This window comes from Onychostruthus taczanowskii, unplaced genomic scaffold (assembly GCF_017590055.1).
Source record: "Onychostruthus taczanowskii isolate IOZ18803 unplaced genomic scaffold, ASM1759005v1 scaffold10, whole genome shotgun sequence".
In the NCBI taxonomy this organism is placed as follows: domain Eukaryota; kingdom Metazoa; phylum Chordata; class Aves; order Passeriformes; family Passeridae; genus Onychostruthus; species Onychostruthus taczanowskii.
The window spans coordinates 3,939,038-3,958,183 of NW_024496526.1; the positions used below are offsets into that span (position 1 = coordinate 3,939,038).

At 43.0% G+C, this 19,146-nt stretch overlaps 1 protein-coding gene and 1 long non-coding RNA gene across 2 annotated transcripts; both read right to left on the reverse strand.

Annotated features, from left to right (window-relative positions):
- Nucleotides 1-5,194: 5,194 nt before the first annotated feature.
- Nucleotides 5,195-7,748, reverse strand: TMEM169 (transmembrane protein 169). Its single transcript, XM_041408202.1, has 2 exons — nt 7,330-7,748; nt 5,195-5,817 (listed from the first exon to the last, which is right to left on the reverse strand). Exons 1-2 carry the CDS (start codon nt 7,631-7,633, stop codon nt 5,195-5,197), a joined length of 927 nt encoding a protein of 308 aa, XP_041264136.1. The 5' UTR covers nt 7,634-7,748.
- Nucleotides 7,749-11,908: 4,160 nt separating this feature from the next.
- LOC121338584 lies at nt 11,909-18,487 on the reverse strand. Its single transcript, XR_005953052.1, has 3 exons — nt 18,386-18,487; nt 13,966-14,030; nt 11,909-11,985 (listed from the first exon to the last, which is right to left on the reverse strand). It is a non-coding gene; the product is annotated as an uncharacterized LOC121338584 (long non-coding RNA).
- Nucleotides 18,488-19,146: the final 659 nt, after the last annotated feature.

A 19,146-nucleotide genomic window follows, 5' to 3' on the forward strand; every position in this document is an offset into this window, starting at 1 on the left:
AACTGGAAGTTAATGGAACTGGGTGACCAGGGGGGATACATGACAGACCCTCAAGCCTCGTTTCTCTGGACTGCTTGTTTGCATGCAGTCACACTTCACCTGTTATGTGGAAGGATGTTTCGGGGATTTTTGAACTCCCTGGTAATTTACCTGGACCTAACACACAACCACAAGCCCTCCCTCATCATTAAGTGTGCCTGTTGGAAGAGAAATCATGCTTTAGTAGTTAAGACAAGCAAACACAATGTCTATTCTCATTCACCAAATTAATTGAAAAGTTGTGTTTCCAAGTGGATTAGTCCCTTCAATCTCTCCTTTTTCTTTTTTCTTTTTTTAGTTCCCTTTTCCATTCAGGGAATAAATGTGCATGGACTAATCTAGGGATGAAAACTCGTTAATACAACTGCTTCCACATTGCCAAATGCTTGGAAAGAAGCAGGGAGGGACATGATCCCATAGATAATTCACGGCCTGGGACAAAAATTTGGCTCAAAAATGTTGAGCCAAATTGTGTCCATCACAGTGCAGAGCTGTGGTCTGTGCATCCTTATTTTCTCTCTGTAATGCTAGTGTAATTGCATGCTTCAGTGTTCAAGGGCACATTGGAGTGGCTTTTCTTAGCTAGTGGTTGCAGCTTCTAAAATGTACCTGTGGGGGGTGGTTATGAGGATCCATTGTGCAACCTCTGCTGATAATCTCAGCAAGGAACTGCAGGATCCTGGCTTTAGGATTCAAAGCACACACTGGAGGGACTAGAAGGGTAAATTCGAGGGACTTACTGTGGATAAAAGCACATTCCTGCTGTTATTGTTTCAGTCCTCAAAGAAACTGAATGGGATGGGTGAGTCAGCAGGCAGAATTAGCACCTCCTCTCCCCTGGTGAGATACATGGTGCAGTCACACAGGTGTGCTTTGCCTGATGCAAAGATCTTCAACAGGAGTCTCTCACTGATAACCATTATCTTATAAAATCATTACCTTGCACCTCAGAAGTGAGAACTGCAAAGGCTAATGAGCTAATTCTCTGGGCCCACCACCTCCATCTCACAGGAAGCTGAGTGTCCTTCATTATGTTCTTCACTGGGTGAAGTGGTGGGAAGTCCCCAACATACATCTGCCACGTAAGGAATTCTGTTCCCTTGGCTGTGTTTGCAGCAGGCATCAAACCAAAAGCACCTTCCTGCTATTTCCAGCTGTTGCACTTCCAGTTTGAGGGAATTTCCTACAGGTAGCTTTTTGGCTCAAAGAGCTGTTTTACTGAAGCTGTGCTAACCCTCAGCTAGGAATTTTGTTTGGGTTTTCTGAAGATCCATCTCTCCTTCTTAGAAGAAATAAGATTTTAAATAAGTGTTTTCCCTGCACCAGCAGGAGGGTAGGGCTGTAATAAGACCATGTGGGAGAGATCCAAAGGTGTCATTTAATATTTTAGACACCTTGAAGAAGTGTACTGGTGGATTCTCCTTTGACTTATCACAGTTGTGCCTGAAGTACCCAAGGGTTGTAAGAAATCTTTGCAGCACAGCTGTAAATAGCAGCTCCAAGTCACAGACACACAAACCATGTCTGAAGAGTTGAAACTACTTCCTGTTTTGGTATGGAAGTGTGTCCCCCACTATAAATCCTTGTGGCTAAAGCTAAACAGACACCCAATGAGTAAAATTAAATCAAAAGTTTTCATTTGTGAGCCATGAAGTAAAAATAAAGAACCCAGGCCCCAGAGACATATGACAGTTCTGGATAGACATTGTTTAACAAGGGGTAGAACTTCAACCCATTTCAGACATACTTTAAAGTGGATCTTCAGACACAAGGACTTCTAATCAATTATCAGCATAGAATGACTGTGTCCATCTCACAGCACTGATTTTTACACAAAGTAAAACAGAAGCTTGAGAGCAACACTCCTGTAAAGCCACATACATCTTTATTCTCCACCCAGGCCAGCAAGGATGGGAAAAGGGAATGCAATTAAAAAGAACAATCAGCAAACAGTATCTTTAATTAAAAGACATCCAGACTAGAGCAGCCAGAAACACACTCGACAATCAGAAAAACTGGAATTCTCTGCAGTCTGACAGTGGCACATAAGCAGAAATTACTTGTTTCTGAAAGCAGGGTAGAACAAGACAAAAACTTGTGCTTTTTTCTATTACAACAATTTATAATTATTATATATTTTGCAACAGTCAAACTGCTACAGAGGATAGTGGGCAAGAGAGAAAGATATCCAGTTGTTTAGAGAAAAGTCTGAGTTAAACTTTTACAAATAGCACCAAAACTAACCCCAAGCACCAGAACTAACCCCAAGCTTAAAATAGCCCCTACCAAAATCAATGACAGAATGCCTTGAATTTAGCAGGAGCCAATGAAAGCTTAGTTAAGTGTAAAGAAGTAGAAAACACATGATGGATTGTCCCAGCAAATCCCCCAAAATGTGACCTCCAAACCCAGAAGCACAGCTGCCACTGCAGAGGGAGGGTACTATGATTTCTCTGATGCTCCTTTGTGTCTACGTAGCAGTAAGAGGCACAGATTTGGTTTTGTCTCCGCTCCAGAGGACTGTTAGCAATCCTGAAAGCAAATCCTGCAGCTCAGCAGACATTTCACATGGATGTATTCTGTAATGAGCTGGTATTTATCATTCAAGCCCTCTGTAAGCTGAAGGCTCTTTGTGCTACTGACCCCAGCCTTTCGTCTAGCCTTGAGCAGCTGCTGTTTGGCAGTGACAGCTGAATTGGGTTTCTCCCTCTGCAGCAATGCACACTTGCCAGCCATCCTTTCCCCAAACCTGTCTGCTGCATGTTGAGGCCAAGATACACAATCCACCCCTTTCATGCCAGCAGTGTCCCTTTAGGCAAAGCGTGAGAACACTTGCCAGTGGACCTTCTTTTTCCTTAATGCTTGTTAAGCATCACTTATTCCCATCCTCCAGCCATGTGGGAGCCTGCAATTTCCATGTGGAGCAGCATTAAGCAGAGTGGCTGCACTGGGTCACTACAGACTGCCAGCACTGGCATGGCTTATCCTCAGCATCTCCATTAATTCAGAGGCATATCAGCTTGCCTGACTGGAACAGGCCTGTGAAAGGCATTCCACTGCTTGACCTCTTTGAATCTCAATAAACTACCTTGACGTTGTCTCACAGATTGGGGTCTATTTTTTTTTTTTTTTTGGAAGTTGGTAATTGCTTTGAAAGACTTCACCAGTAAAAAATGACAGTAGGAAGCAACAAACGCAGCCTGGCTCTACCTGTGCCCAGGGAGCACTACTGCTTTCCCACTTAAGTTTGGGGCCAAGATACTGTTGATATTTGGCTTGTGCATTATTTACTGTTGTTACTGTTGAGCCCTCAGACAGTGCTAAGAGGCTCCTTTGACCTCCCAGGGACAAGGATGCAGCAGGAACTACTTATTTCTCAGTGTCAGGCCTAGAGGATCAGATGGACTTGTTTATACATCACCAGTTCCCAGATGCTCTAACCAGGACAGTCAGTGTAGTCTTGAGCTCAACCTTAAAATGCAACACAAAGCATTAGTTTCTGTGAAATCCAGCTTCTGAATGTTTCTTTTTACCATCCTAAAACTAGAGCAGTTCCCCCCAACAAGGGAGACTGGGGAAGTGAGACACTACAGAGACAGGAGTGACTGTGCAGCTGACAGACTGCACGCCACGCTTACCTACCTACACACAAGGAAATGGTGGGCTCCTCTGGCTTGGGCCTCACAGACTTTCCAGCCCCACCAGCTGAACTGGAGCACTGAGAAAATTAACTGTGTTTCAAATATGTTACTCAGTCCCCATTAGAATCTGCTATACCTCTCTTTTATTTTGTTCATCTCCTTCTTAGACCAAAACTACAATAGATGATCGAGAATAAAGAACTTTTCTGCTAGTCATTTTTTAAAGAGACAATTAAAATTTCTCCAGCCTATGGTGGCCACCTCAGCCTGGTCAGGGAGCCCACTGTGATGCCACGAAAAATCCAAAAAGGAGGGAAACCCATTATAAAAATGAGACATGAGGGGAGAAGAATGTATGATCCATTGCTCTTCCATATAAATAAACAGGAAGAGGGATGAGGTGGGGAAGGCGAAACAGATTTCTAGAGCTGAGGCACAGATAGACATGAACTTCTGGACTCCCCCCATTCTGAAAGGGGGGGTCCAACAGCTCTTCTGTAAGAGTAACTTAAAAACCAGAATAACTTGTTTCAGAGCCCTTCGCATCCCAAGCACCTTCAACTCCACCTCCCTAAATCCAGGTGCTGCAAGTCCACACCTGCATTGCAGTGAGATGTAAATGGATTGCCCCCTCCATAGGGGCAGGCACCTCCTTCGAGCAGGTGGTTCCTCCCTGTAATACAGCTGTTTGCACTGCACACTGTGTATGACTCCTGTAGATCGTTCCTCCCTAGCAGTGCACATATCAAGAGATCCACTGCAGATGTGTTCCAAGCAGCTATCTGAGCACCTGCAGCCACTTGAGGGTTCTTGGTGACAGCCCCATCAGGTTACACACGTTACAAAGCAAGCCCTGCTCTTCCATTGTGCAATGGGACTGTTTCAGGTCAGCGTAGAACTCACTCGCCTTTGTTGGCAGCTATGCTGTCCTCTCCCACTGTCCCAGTGGTCTGTGACACTGGACTCTCACACTGTCTAAGCAGTCAGCCTGCCTAAGTTAGCTGCTCTTGTTGGAAGGACTGGGAAAGGACCCTTTCTAAGAAAACTGCAGGAACATCACACATTTTGCAATTTATTCTTCACCTCTGAATGGGTTCCTATCTCTTGAAGTTCATCCCCTGAGCAAAGACTTCTTTTCACTGTGTCATAGGTCACTACTATGTCCTACTGCTGAAAAGTAAAGTCTGCCTTGACAGAAGTGGACTTTTCATAATATGTCTCTGCTACTCCACAAACAGCCAGAGCCCTGCAGACCTGGATTTCCTTACGATTCCCAGAAGCTGTAATTAGCTACAACACAGGACAAATCCTTGGAAAGCCATGCACCTCCCCACCCAGAGCATGTGAAGCTAGCATTCTTGCATTCTGTGACATTTAAAGAGGACTCTCAGCCCAAGATTTTATTCATTAAGTTTGTGTTTAAATATATATGTATATTTTTAAAAAGAATCAGTGTGTTATTTTCTAGATGAGAACACTGGTGTGTGATCAAAATAGTCATCCAGGACAAAGGCTCAGACTGCTGAGGTCTCAACCCCCTGTGCAGAGCTCTTGCCAGAGAGACTACCTGAGATATTGTCAGAATCAAGCAGCTCGACAATGCTGTATGGAGAACAATCTTCCAAGCCCAGCTTGCTGCAGAGCCAGCCACAGAATCCTTTCTCCATATCCCTGACAGCGTGCCACCAGTACCCAAAGGACCATGCTACCTGGGCTACAGCTGAATACAGGCCTAGGGAGAAAGAAACAACCATAATTATAATTGGGTAGGAGATAATCAAAAAGGGACAAAAGGTGATTTTGTGCCAGAAGGTCCTCTCTTCATTGTACACCAAGAAGATGTTGTACCATGTAATGGTTCCATAGTAGAATGAAACCACGAAGGACACTACAAAAATGAAGGGGAGGCAGATGATGGTCCAGAGGACGATGTGAGGTCCTCTGTCTAACCCAACATCACATTTCTTCTTTTTCTCAGGTACATCTTCTTTAGGAGGCTCCTTTGACTTAGCCAGTTCCTGCAGTTCTTTATCCGTTAGGGTGACGTGGATGTCCACCATCTGACCCTTCTTCTTTCCCCTGGTGATTGTTCCAGTCAAGGTGACATAGCGGCTGTCTAAAGGCATGTTCCAGACACCTACAACACAGATATACTCATCTACATTAAATTTATTTTCTGTACAAAGTATTTTGTACAAATCTTCAAAGACCCCAAAGACAATTAGATAGTCCATAAGGAGTTACACGTAAAATCAAATTTAAAAAGATGGAAAACAAGAAGCAATGCAGTATGAAGAAAATTACCACAGAAGAAAATGGAAGAAGAGCTAAAGAGGAAAAATACAGGAATTCCAGATGATAGAAATCACAAGGAAGAAAACTCCAGTTCCATTAGGGACAATAGGTGAAGGGAAAGTGCTGCAAGAATATAGAAGAGTGAGAAAGAATAAGACAGAGTAACTCAATTGAAAATGGTATGCCTGTTTTCTCTGTTTACTTCATGTATTTATTGCTGAGCAGCATGGACACTTGGGATTGATTAGATAAGTATCACTGAGACTCTTGTTTTGGAATGAGCACATCCACACATGGAATTATACCTGAATAGCTAATATTTCACTTTACATTTGCATTGTATCTCAATCCAAATTAATTTTTGAAGTTTAGAAAAACTTAACAAACTGTCATAAAATTATATTTGCATTTTAAGAGATCAGTAGAGGCACCAAACTGGACAGTGCTGGTATATGTGTTAAAGTTACAAAGGGACTGCTTTAGATTTCAAGTGAGGTTGGTACAGGACCAGTTTATGGCCAGTACCACCATGCAGTGGTACTGGCCATAAACTCCTCTTTGGGGCTACAGTATATTTCCTCCTGGTCTTAATTCTGACTAGCTTGGAAGAAGGTCTTCAGAAAGTCTTAAAAAGAGGCTGAGCAGCTTGAAGTGCTCCACAAAAGTAGGAAGGCAGCAGGCAAGTAATGATAGTGTCTGGGATCATGGGGGCATCTGGTGTATCTGGTAGACCAGGAGCATTTAAGCCCCTCTCAGCCTGCACTGCTTACTCACAAGAGTATTTAGCCACAGGACCTGCCTTTCACACTTCTTCCCTGCAAGGGTACCCGGGACAGATAGTGGAAGTGAAAGTGACTTGAAGATCCTCATGATGACCTTGCCAAGTAATCACCCTTCAAGAGGAAGCTGTGCTAAGTGCATGCAAACAGAAGGCAACAGCAAATCCTAGATAATGAATTAAATTCCCTACCAAAGGTAGAGCCACTAACTCCATCTGCTTCCATCCTTTCACTTAACAGGCAATTGTTCAGGCATGGACAGTGGCTTGATCATGGCTTAGAATGACATCATTGGCTTAACGCATGCATAGCACTGCAAGCAGCACATCAACCCCAACCAACACATACACTTAAAAGTAAAACTGTAGCAATAACCAAACTTTGCAAAGAACTGCTGGCAACATCCCAAATCAGCCTGAAATGCTTTCTGTTTCAGAGCATTTTCATGTATGAACTCAAGCCCTCCTTGCCTGCAGTCTTGGAGAGGGTTGCTCCCACAGTCACTTCCATTTGACCTTAGAGCATGATGGCATCAAAAAAGCTTATGTGAAGTGAGTGTTCTCAGGACTACATACCATCTGTCATAGACTGACCCAGGAACTTGGAGCCTTCCTCAGAGCTCTTCTCCCCTCCTTCTTCATCCACCTGTTCTTCTTCCACCTTATTGTCATTCTCGGACCGATACACTATTATTGACTCCGGCCGGGACTCTTTCTTCTTCTTTTTCCTGCGGTCCATAGTGGCTTCCCCATCAAAGGTGACAGTGGTTGCCACAGCCCTTCTCATTGTGCCACAGCGAGGGCTCTGGCCTCCAGACTTGCTGTCTTTCTGCACAGTCTCCTCCATCCCGCTGCTGCTCTCAGTCACCTCACCTGGCATCTTGTAGCACGTGTTTCCAATCCAACTGCACCAATCCTGCACTTAGAAGTCATTGATTAACAATGGTCCCATGGATGCTTTGTTCTGGTAAGATGTCCCACTGCTGGTAGCCAAACTATGCACTCCATTCCCAGCCTAAAACAAGAGAGAAGGCTGAAAAAGTGTCTTTGTCTTACCAAGTAGAAAAAATTGGCAGAATTTTCCTCAAAAGAGTTACTTCCAGCTGGTTTAAATGTCATCCAAAGATCTCTATTACTGTCCTGAATATCAGTTCTCTTACATGGCTACATATTTTGTGGTATCTAATCTACCTTGATTCTTAGGGTCCAGTTTTCACTATAACAAACCAAAGCTACTGGAAAGAGTATTAACATTTATAAGAAGGGATTAACCAGCCAGCTTACTGGATGAATTTAACATTCCTCTGTAATGCTGGAAACAAACAGAAGACAATAGTTTTGGCCCAAGCCATCAGAATAAAGGACTGAAACCATAGACGAAAAAGAAGTTGACCAATTTAAGGGACTGGCCTAGAAACAACTGCAACAGGAACATTGTGCTTGTCCAGCATTACAACAGCTATATTGGTGCCAGCCTTTCTCATTTTGAACTTCTAATGATTTACTCCCCTCTGCAAGGATATTACAAAAACTAATCAAATTATGTCAAAAAGAGTGATGTTTCAAACTTTAACAGTTTAGCAATATGTAGTGTTGCCATACTTTAAAAATACAGAATATACGGTGGATTTAAAGCAAAATTATTTTTAAGATGACTTTGCTGGAGAGGGAATTGGGAACCACAGCAAATTTTTCTGATTGCGCAGAGAAAACAACACAAGTGCTCACAAATCGTTTTAGCAAAAATAAATTTTTGCTTCTCATTCAAGCAAAGTTAACAGCGATATCAGGTGAAACTGTCATCAATGGGAAAGCTGCCTAAGTAAAAAACACATAATTAAACATGCATTGAGGCAGACAAATCCTGCTTCATGAATATAGAAAAAGGATTAATGGTTCTCAGATTTCATAACATTTAAGGAAACTGACTGTGCCAAATATTCATTAAGCATTTAGGTACAAATCTGAATACAATGAATAGCATTTTAACAACTCTGAAGAGCTCTGTTGAACATTTACATGAACATTTATATTTAAAAGAATGCAAATGACCAATAATTAAGCTTCTACCTAGTAACTGAGTCTTTCCTTTAACAGGAAACTAAGAAACACAAGTATCATAGTTTATAGGCTACATAATGCTGGGGAAATGGTTTTACTTGAATGGCTGACAGAAAAAAGCATTTTTAAATTTGGCAGTATGGTCCTGGTCTTCCCACAGATCTAAGATTTTGCTGGTCTGTTTTGAAATTTTGTGCAGAACTTTAGATCAACTATTTATGCCTGGTACACTCACACTTAAACACACCACACCCACACAAAACTTCTAATTGTATCACTAACACCTAAGACTCTGCCCATTTGGCTCTATGGAGCCTTGAAGAATTCAACAATTCAGATTTTTTGTGCATTAGAGAAAATAAATCTTCCCTGATGCTCAGAAGACACATAAAATGGACTTAAAAACCCCTCAAGATTCAGTATACCACAGAAGCCAGATTACTAAATTACTGGGCAGACAGTATTTTTAGTTCTGCAGCATGGCTGTTAAGAATCTGTTTAGATTGCCATCACACCTGCCATAAAATATGTCTAAATTAGCAGACATACTGGAAAACAGAAGTTCATCTAAGCTTTCATTTATTGGGCTTTTTTTTTCTTTTTGTTTTAATGCCTTTAGGGGTAAATGGAATTAATTTATACCATGGAGTAAACTCATCCTTTGTAGTAAATTAATTCAGGAAGTACAATAGACTCTAACATTTTTCTCTGAAAATCAGCTGTAAAACTTCATGTTTTGCATCTATACGACCTTGAAATTACCTGATTGAGCCTAATGAGCCCCTGAGACAACACTGAGATTCTGCTTCCAAAAGTGAGGAAAACAGGCCTGGAAACAAAAACCAAAAGCATCACTTTTGGAATAATCTACTAAAAGTCTGGAGACACAGAAGTTGATTAGATTCCCAAAGTTCCTGGCTGTAGTTCCATGTTCAGTCCCTACTGACTTGAGAAGGGGATGACTTACAAGTAACTTTTAAAAATAACACAAATCTACAGGCAAATATTTGTAGTTGGGCTTTTTTTTTTTCCCTTAAAGTTGATCCAGCTGTGGCCTTGCTTAAACTGACAGTGGATGATAAGCTAATGTCAGTTCTCAGTGCGATGCCAAAGCCCAAAGGACTATGTCTGCCTTGTCTGTGAAGGGAGCAAGTGAATCTCCCATAAACAGGCACTGGCAATCTGTGTCCTGTTCTTGAGCTCACCACGCAGGCAGAACGCTGATTAATGACCAGAAGATGCCCATGATCCCTGTTGTGATAAGGCACGAAATGATGACACAGACACTGCTGCTCTCGAGAGGAACAAAAAAGAAGAAGAACTTTATTTTCTGACTCCAACATTTATAGTTTTCCAAAGGTGACAGTGGATTGGAGGGTGACAGGGCCACCTCTCCAATGCCACTGGACAGACCAAGGGTCCATCAATTCTCTCTACCTCCATGAAAGAATGCAAAACATAAGTTATTTACAGAACTGTGTGTGAGAAAGTTTGTTAAAAGAATGTAAACATCAGAAGGCTTAACAAAGTCTTACAAAATCAGGGCGACAGATCCCCAAGTTATTTTGCTGTGTCTGATGTTCCTACGCCACTACAGCAGCCACCGCCTCTGTGAGTTACCACCAGGACTAGAAACACCTCCACAGCAGGGTAATCTGAGAGTGGCAGCTCAATTTCTCCTCCTGCTGATAAAAGGAGAGGGAATGGGCAATGGGGGACAAGCCCCTAAGAAGTAGTGTTGCTGTGGCTGAGGCAAAGCCCTTGGGAAAAGAAAGTGAAGGAGCCCAGATTATTCTGTTTAAGGCACAAGAAGGTAAAATCTGATGTCAGTCTGTCTACATGAAAACCCAAAGCATGTAGGAGATCCTTATGACCCAGCAGAGGAGGATGCCGCAAGATAAAAAGCTGAAAGATGCAAATACAGGGCAGATGTTAGGTAGGTGTTTTAACAAAGTGGGTAGGTGTCCCTTGGCATATCACTGGGTGATAAACTGTCATGGGAAACTTCCAAATCTGGACTGGCTGTCTTGGCAGAATTTTTGGTCACCTGTACTTGACCTGAAGAGGGAAAGTCCTCTGGTTTGCATTAAGGAGCAGTCAGATTGAAGATCATAAAGAACCCTCCTGATCTTATGCCTGTTCTCACAGTACATGTTTTTCTCTCATTGGTTTCCCAATGAAGCAGCTAGAATATCCCCTGCCAGCTGGTCCAGAACTTCTGAACACAGCACTTCAAAATATCACCATCAGCCCTAAATCCCATAGCAGTGCTGCTGAGTTAAACAGGTTCAAACCTCAGTCCCATTTTTCCTGGAAATATTTTCTCTGTAGCTGCAAAAAAGAAATGGGCTCTTGCAGAAATCACAGTAGTGTACAAAGAGCTTCATTTTCCTCTCTTCCTTTTCTTTACCACTTCTAAGAATAAGGCTGGCCCTCAGCACTACACAGCTGTCCACAGCACCAGTTCCTTCAGCCACACACCAAAACCTTCACCCTTTAAAAGCCTTGCTATGGAGCTGAAACTTTAACAATTGCTGTGTATCTCCTACTAGTGATGCCCCCCACGTGGGTGAACAGGGGCAGACAGGAATCTAGTAACTATCCATGGGAGGGAAGGAAAAGAAACGGTCATATTTCAGAGATAGCAAGGAGCAGTTTATTAGCCAAACAATTTGTTATTAATCTCCATATGAAAACAGATGGAGAACCCTGGGGAGGCTGCTCTGTAAAAACACTTTGTAGAGTAATTTTTAGAAGCACAGTCTTCTGTTACTATGCAGGAAAGCTACGGCTGCTTATGTTTCCTGTGACAGTAATAGTCTTTGACACACAAAACAGGAGCCTAAAAGCTTGGCCTTGCACCATTTAGGTCAAAGGAAGCTTCTTCCATTGGTTTTCAGGGTTTGATCCTGCTGCTAACAGAAGAGAAATTATCTGGTTTGAATGCAGACTGGGAGGAAGAGCCTTCCTGCAAGCTAATAAAATCCTTGATCTTAAATCCCATCTACAGCACAAGTTATCTTTTTATGACTGCTCAGAGTAGACATGAGAGGAAAAAATATAGACGGTAAGCAGCAAGGAGCATAAATTTTTATTTTTATAGTCACATAAAATGTACAACACATGAGAAGAACTGGCACGGCGTCTTCACTCACATCATGCAGGGGTTGTCTGCAGAAACAAAAAAACAACCTGTGCTTTAGAAGCACTGTGATTTATGCAGGATGGGGAAGAGATGAAGGGAAATGTACCCCAGAGACACACCTTGAGAAAGCTTCCCAGCCACAGATCTTCCTTTGCTTGCTGCTTTTACTCCATAACCTCTGCATCCCCAATCCCATCTCCACTCAACCCCTGCCTCTGATTTTGTGCCCGTGCATGTGTCAATCCCATCTCCACTCAACCCCTGCCTCTGATTTTGTGCCCGTGCATGTGTGTGGTTTTGAGCATGCATGTTACCCAAAGGATCTTTTCCAATTCCTAGTATTTTTAAAGGGGTTATCTGCTATAACTGCAGGGGCAAACTCTACACATGAAAAATAGGTGGTATTAGGTGCATCCAGCTGTACAGGACAGATCTGTCTGCCATCAGCCAATTGTTATGACAAAATGCATTGGTCTAATGCAGAACATGCAGCCCCCAGGCCCTAGAAAAACATGTGACAAGATGTATATAAGAAAGCAAATTTAATTCACACATGATGTAGGAAAAGGGCCAAATGGTAGGGCTCTCTCCACAGCTTTGGATCTGTTTTAAATACCTAAATGACTCCACGTTATCTTTCACATATGCATCCTCACCTGCTAAAACAGAGGATGTCTGTTTCCTCTTTATTTCATGGTGAAATAGATCAAACTAGATTGCACAATTGAAACTAGCAAATACTCAAGGCTGTGATGAATGACATATTAGACACTGAGGCAAGAACAGCTCCTCCCTATCAGTACCAGGTCTGTGCAGCTTGTAGTGAGCTTGACAGGGGGATTTATCTCACTGAAAGGAATAAAATGTTATTTTTAGCCATACAGATTCTTCACCAAGCAGCTCCTTCTACAGGAAGGAATGTCTAAGGAAGGAGGGAAAAACTTCCCCTCCTGGCAGTGGCTGATTTCAGACTGCATTAAGTGTCTGCAACAAACACAAAGGAAAACATCTACCTCTGCCACCCCAGCATGGTAAAAGAAAGCAAACACCCAAGTTCAAAGTTCACACCCATCTTTCCCTCCCTGCTTAATCCACAGGCTTCCAAGCAGTTTCATTTCTTGGAAAGAGAAACAAGTAAAATGACCATGCTCTGGGATGCTTCCAAGCAGGAGAAGACTTTAAGCTGGACTGCCACAAGCAGAGGATAGCACTGAGCACCTGAGCAGAGGGGATAACACAGTAAGATGACCCAAGTCACCAAAAACTTTACAGGTGTTTGCTAGTGGAGCCCCCCACGCTCCATGCTTTCCCCTCAGGAGCAGAGGGTGCTGAAAGCTCAAGCTAAAAGCAAAGAGAGGTGTGGGCAAACATGATTTCTGTGGGCAAGCACTGACAGACTCAAGTTTGCCCAGTCCCTCCAGTTTATCACAGGCACACAGCTCTTGCCTGTTGGCAGGTGCCATTAGGGCCAGCCCTGCACCACAGCATGAGCCAAACCTGCTGTGGCCAGCTCAGCTGCTGACCATCACTGGAGCTACAGCAAGACTGGACTTGCTTGGGTGTGGATTAAGGGCTTCCTGGCTCCCAGGGCCATGCTGAGTCCCTCAGGACCTTTGCTCTCCCTTCCATTCTTCCACGATACACCAAACACTCACTGACAGCATTCTACAGATACAGACAAAACACCCAAAAAAAAAAAAGTAGTGGAGAGATACATTCCATAGTATCATTATTGTTTCTGAATGACATTTTCCAAGGATATTTTTAAAAGTCAAGGACATTTTGCAGAGTATCTGTTTTATGAATCAGTTATTTTTATTTTCCTTTGCTGTTCCATTACTTTTCCAAATGTCACAGAACAATAGCTGCTGTGCAGATCACTTATTACTGAAGACTGGAAGACAGCATACAAGAATAGCTAAGCATTTTTATTTTATTAAATAGAATGCCTAATCAATTTTCTTGCATACCAACTTTTAAAAAATCCCCCAACTATACTAGTTTACCTTTTTTGGAGCAAAAGCCTGACATGCTGTCTTGCCCTCATCTTCTCACTTATTTGAACAGACTGCTAGAAGAAAGAGAAATTGAGATAAAAGACACAAAGCTTCCCACTGCCTCCACATGGATGATATCTGTTTCTTTATGTTTATTATACTATGTTAAAAATGTCAAGGAATGGCATGGGCACATTAGACTTTAAAGAGAACCAAGGTTTTAAAAGGAGCCTTATTTGGAAATGGAAGGTTTGAAATCTTCAAAGCAAACCAAGCATTTAGATATGAGTCTTGAGTAAAGTCAACCAAAGTCTCTAAATTTTGTAAGAAAAATTATATTTCAACTGTAGAGGCATGCTTTCTCTGTTGTCCTGCTCTACCCCTCACTTCTGGATTTGCCAAAACAAGCCACCTTGCATGTCGAAACAGCGGGTGCTCATTGCAATCCCTACCCCATCCCCCAGGTCACTGCTGGATTACACTGTACCATAGGAACATCTGAACAAAGTCAATCCCACCAACTTTAGTCAAACACCCTGCCTCCACAGCAGTGCCTTTAGGCTGGGATCAAGTGTAGCATCTATTTTTATTGGTATAAGACCCAACTTGTCCTTCAGTGGGTTTGGAAGATGCATTAGGAACTGTTGCTGCATACACAAACCAGAGTGCACAGAAAACACCCACACAGCATATACACACTCATGTGGAAGTAAGAAACACTGGGAGTGGCTCCAAAGCCATGAAACACCGGTGGTGGGTGTGAAGCACCTATGCTAACACAGGACTTCTGCTACAGACCTGACTGCAGGGGATGCCAGAGAAGGGCTCCAAGTCCTCCATCACACAGTGCTCTCAAGAGAAGGTTTCAATGCATGCTGGACTCTTCTGACCTTTACAATAACTAGAAGCAAGGACCCTGGTTAACACCTCAGGCTTTTTTTCCTTCTTTCCTACTCAGAAGATTACTGACCATCTCAGTCTCAGTCCCCTTTCCTGCCCTGCTCTGTGCTGGCTGGATCAAGCATCCCAGTCAGTGCTTTACTCTGACAAAATGAGGAGAAACCACACATTGAAACACCTGCAATTAGAGAGGAAGCAGTTGCAGCCATACAGCCTAATGGAAAATAGTCAATTGTAAATCCAGTCTGGAAAGCATTATCTGAAAATACCAACAACAAGCTACACACATCCTGTCCTTCTTCTTTAGGCAAGATATTTGGAGGCTTCAAATCAGAGCTTTCTCTGAGTAACACCTGGCTGCAGCCCAGGAGTTGCTGGAAAGCACAACTACACAGAGAGTGAACTAGAATATTCCCTTGGGAGTGATTCAGGACTGTTTAATGCATTGCACAGTAAATACAATCTAGGATATTTAGACAGTATCTCCAGCAGCAGGAATTACTTGGCTCAGGGGAGTTGTGATTGGATACAAGAGCAGATAGAGACCTGTGATGCCACGATATTAAAAATGTAGCACTTTGAACTGCAGACAAGTGAATGCTTCAGTATCATTAGTATGGTATTAGCAGGGTATGTAATTGTTTAGAAAATCTTTCTATGAACCTGTTTCAACTGTTTGATGCTGATATTCTATATCTTGCACGACTGCAAACTCTGCTGTGAGTGGGATGTCTGTCTTGGTATCTCCTTTTTTTTTTTTTTTTTTTTTTTTTTTTTTTTAAATCACTGGAATGAAACTACTAGGGATAATGATAAAAGATTGTAAAATCCTGATTATCTTCTAATTAGACTGAAATCCCCCAAGACATAGCTGAGAGTAAAGTGCCTTTCCAGAGAGGAAGTCCCTAAAAAGATGAATTGACCAGAAAGCCTGAACATCAGCTGGGCCTGACCAGAGGCTGTTCTGATATGGAAACCAGAAGCCACAAAACAGAAAGGCTCTCACTTGCTGTTGAGAGATGATGAAAGGAAAAGCAGCCTCAGGAGAGAATGTACAGACAGGAGGAGAAAGTAGCAGAGATTTCCAAAGAGGCCTATTGTACAATCCCATGGAAAGGTCTAGAGAGGTAAGGACACAACTCATGCCAGCTTTCATTTGGTTGTGGCTCAATCCAAGCATTTCTTGTAATGGGAGAGAAGAAATTATTTTTGTTACACTTTGTGTGGTTTTTGCTGTCCCAGGAGAAGAAAAATATGAGCCTGGAGCACCAATAAGAGTGGGGTCTGGGAAAGCAGAGGCTACTGGAGCGCAACCCTGCATTTTTCTGAAGGCTAACTAGCAGAAATCCTCTATGAAAAGCTGTCTCTAACCTTAAAATTTTGTTTCTTGCACTAAGGTGCTTTTCATTACATCTCCTCTGCCCTCACCTCCCCGTGAGACTGCTGACCCCAGGCATACCTCTCACAGGGTTTGAATCCTGCAGAGGTTTCTCTCCTGTTTGGAGCCACCTCTTCTCTCTCATCAGGTTGGTACTTAACTACTCTCGAGACCTTTCCCCATGCCAACATGGATTTTGAGCTATAGGAGGGCACAGACACCCTGAAGGATAGCATGCCAGAAGGAATTCTCAAGGCAGTACATATCAGTGCCAGGATTTTTAAAGCATGGAAGCATACTGGACTGGCAGGTGCCATCTGAGCCATAGGCTGGCAAAGCGCAGCTTTGGACAAAAGCAGCCTTTTCTGAAAATGCAGAGTTTCCTATTCATCTCAATAAATTGAACTACTTCATTCAAAGCCAAGACACAATCTGGGAGCTAGGAAATCTAAAAAAACAGGAAATCTAGTTTTTTCTCTTCAATATGTAAATAAAAAAGTGGATGTTCAAGAATGACATATGCTAATCCTACAACTCCAAATGAGCTGACAACTGGAAAAAATGACTGAATTATTTTTTTGTCATTTTGACTTTTGAATGGTTGATGTTTTAAGTGATAGTTATACCAAGTCAAAAAAAGTCAGATGGTTAACTTCAGAAAACAAAACTTAAGACTCCAAAGCTTTAAATGCAGATTTATTTTCTTCCAAATTCAAGCTGACATATACTGAAAAAAAAAAATTAAGCTGTCTAATCAGACACTATTTTCTAACACATAAAAATTCAGAATCTTAACATTAAGTTTGTAGAGTAACATCAATATGCAAAAGCCTTATGCTTACTGAATTTACCATTGTCTGTGTGGAGTGACAGACCGACATGTTTTAATACTTTCAATAAAAGAAAAGTAACATTCCTTTGATATTTAGAAAGTATAAGCAAATGAGAAGACTAAAATTGATTTTAGTTAATAAGATTTTCTTCCTTTCAGATTAAGTAATTTTGAATTTCAATGACTGGGGTCAAATCAATTCACACAAAGGTACAGTTTGAGTCCTTGGTTCAAAAGCAACACACACAACAGTGAACAGAAGCCACTGCTTTGCTGAAAACGTCTGTGAGCATTGGTTATCCCAGCTTTATTTTTTGTGAATACATTTTGTACCAGAAGGGGCTACCCTCCACTGAATGCCAAGGAATGGATGTCTCCTTTCCCCTCCTCCTTCCTCTACAGTCTTGATGCCTTTCTCCTCCTACCCATCACTCACAGAACCCTAACTCGTGTAATAAGCCCCGTATTTATTGCATTTCTGTGGCTACTGGGAAATTGCAGGAACCAAGCAATATATCCTGATAGGGAAGAAAAATTCTTTGATAGTGCTGTCTAGGAAGAACACTGAAGTCAAGGAGGTCACATGAGTAGAAAGGCCCACTGGATTTTCCTTGGAGCCATGCAGCTCAGTTGGGATGGCAGGCAGGCTGGAATATGAAGATCTAATTCACTAGCACAAATGAGTGCTTCTCCCTGGGATTAATTAATGATTGCTCTGATACGGCCTGCCTAAGATATGTAGGGCAGCCAGAGACAGTTAATGGGAATCTGTGAAGTCTCAGATTGTGAAAGATAATTAAAAGGAGGGGAAAAAATTTTTTGCAGTGTCACTCACAGTGCTTCACATTTTGCCCCCAGAAAGTAAAATGCTTTCAACACTGATGGGTTCTGCAAACACTGACCCACCTGAAAATGGCAATTTTGTTTAACAGTTCGTTATTGGCCTAAGCCACCATGCAGAAATGCACCCTTGTCTTGTCAACCTTTCATTTCAGGTGAATGAATCTGGACACCCAGTTAACTTCTCCATGCCTCCCCTCCCATACACTTAAAAGGAGTGTATACAGCTTTCATCGAAACACACTGAACTACAGGATATACACATTACACTAAAATTGTCCCTGATTTAAAGTATGAAACCTTAAAATGTGCTTTTGGAAGAGTAAATAAATTTGTTTCACAAATGAGAATCCCAAAAGAGACTCAATGATTCTCCCACTTTATTTACATGTCTTTAAAAAAAAACCCCAAACCTCACTCTCTTCTCACATTAGCCAACTCTCCTAAGGCAAAAATAACAAGACAAAATTGAGACATACTTTCAAACATCTCTTCTATTGAAGAGGACAGAGGAGATGCCTGGAAAGACACTGAACGTGCACACACATGCTGCTGGGCACATCAGCGCCGGTTAAAATCACCTGCAACGGACAAGGATGCTCTGTCACTTCACTGTGGGATAGAAAAGAAAATAATGCTGCCTGTCCTCTGAATCAGCAGAGCAGTTAATACTGAGCTTAGTTAGGGCCATTTTAAGGAGGCCAGGAGAGGGGGAACGGACACCACCACCACAAAGGCATTTGAGCCCAAAATGACTCTACTGGGGACACAGTAAACGCTGTCACCTCAGTCTTCACGGCCTCTTCCCTACAAAGTCCAAGCCCGGAGAGAGGACTGCCCGCCCGCGGGTCCGCGGCAGGCGCACACCAGCACCTTCTTCTGTCTGTGACAGCCGCCGGCTGCTCCCGGTGCGGCTCCGCTCCCGCTGCTCCTCAGGGTGCCTGCCCGCGTCCACGGGGAAGGTGACCCGAAGCGGAATAGAAAACCAAGGCGACGCGTCCTGGCAAGCCACGAGCCCGCGGCTGCGGGCAGGTGGGTGCTCACTGCGGGGCTGCAGCGGCGACCCCAGGCACCACCCCTCCCGGCGCTGAGCGGTGTCTGCCCCGCGGGGCGGGACCCGGGCGATAACGACAGCGGACAACCGCCCCCCTTGCCTTACCTGCCGCCGCGGTGCCGCGCTGTGCCGCGCCACTGGACCTGGGCGCCGCCGCCGCCGGCACCGCTCCGCCGTCCCCGGCGC

Coding starts and splice junctions, on each gene's coding strand:
- TMEM169 (XM_041408202.1), bottom strand. CDS start 7,633: ATGCCAGGTGAGGTGACTGAGAGCAGCAGCGGGATGGAGGAGACTGTG. Junction 5,818..7,329: donor GGGTCAGTCTATGACAGATG/GTATGTAGTCCT, acceptor TCTGTGTTGTAG/GTGTCTGGAACATGCCTTTA.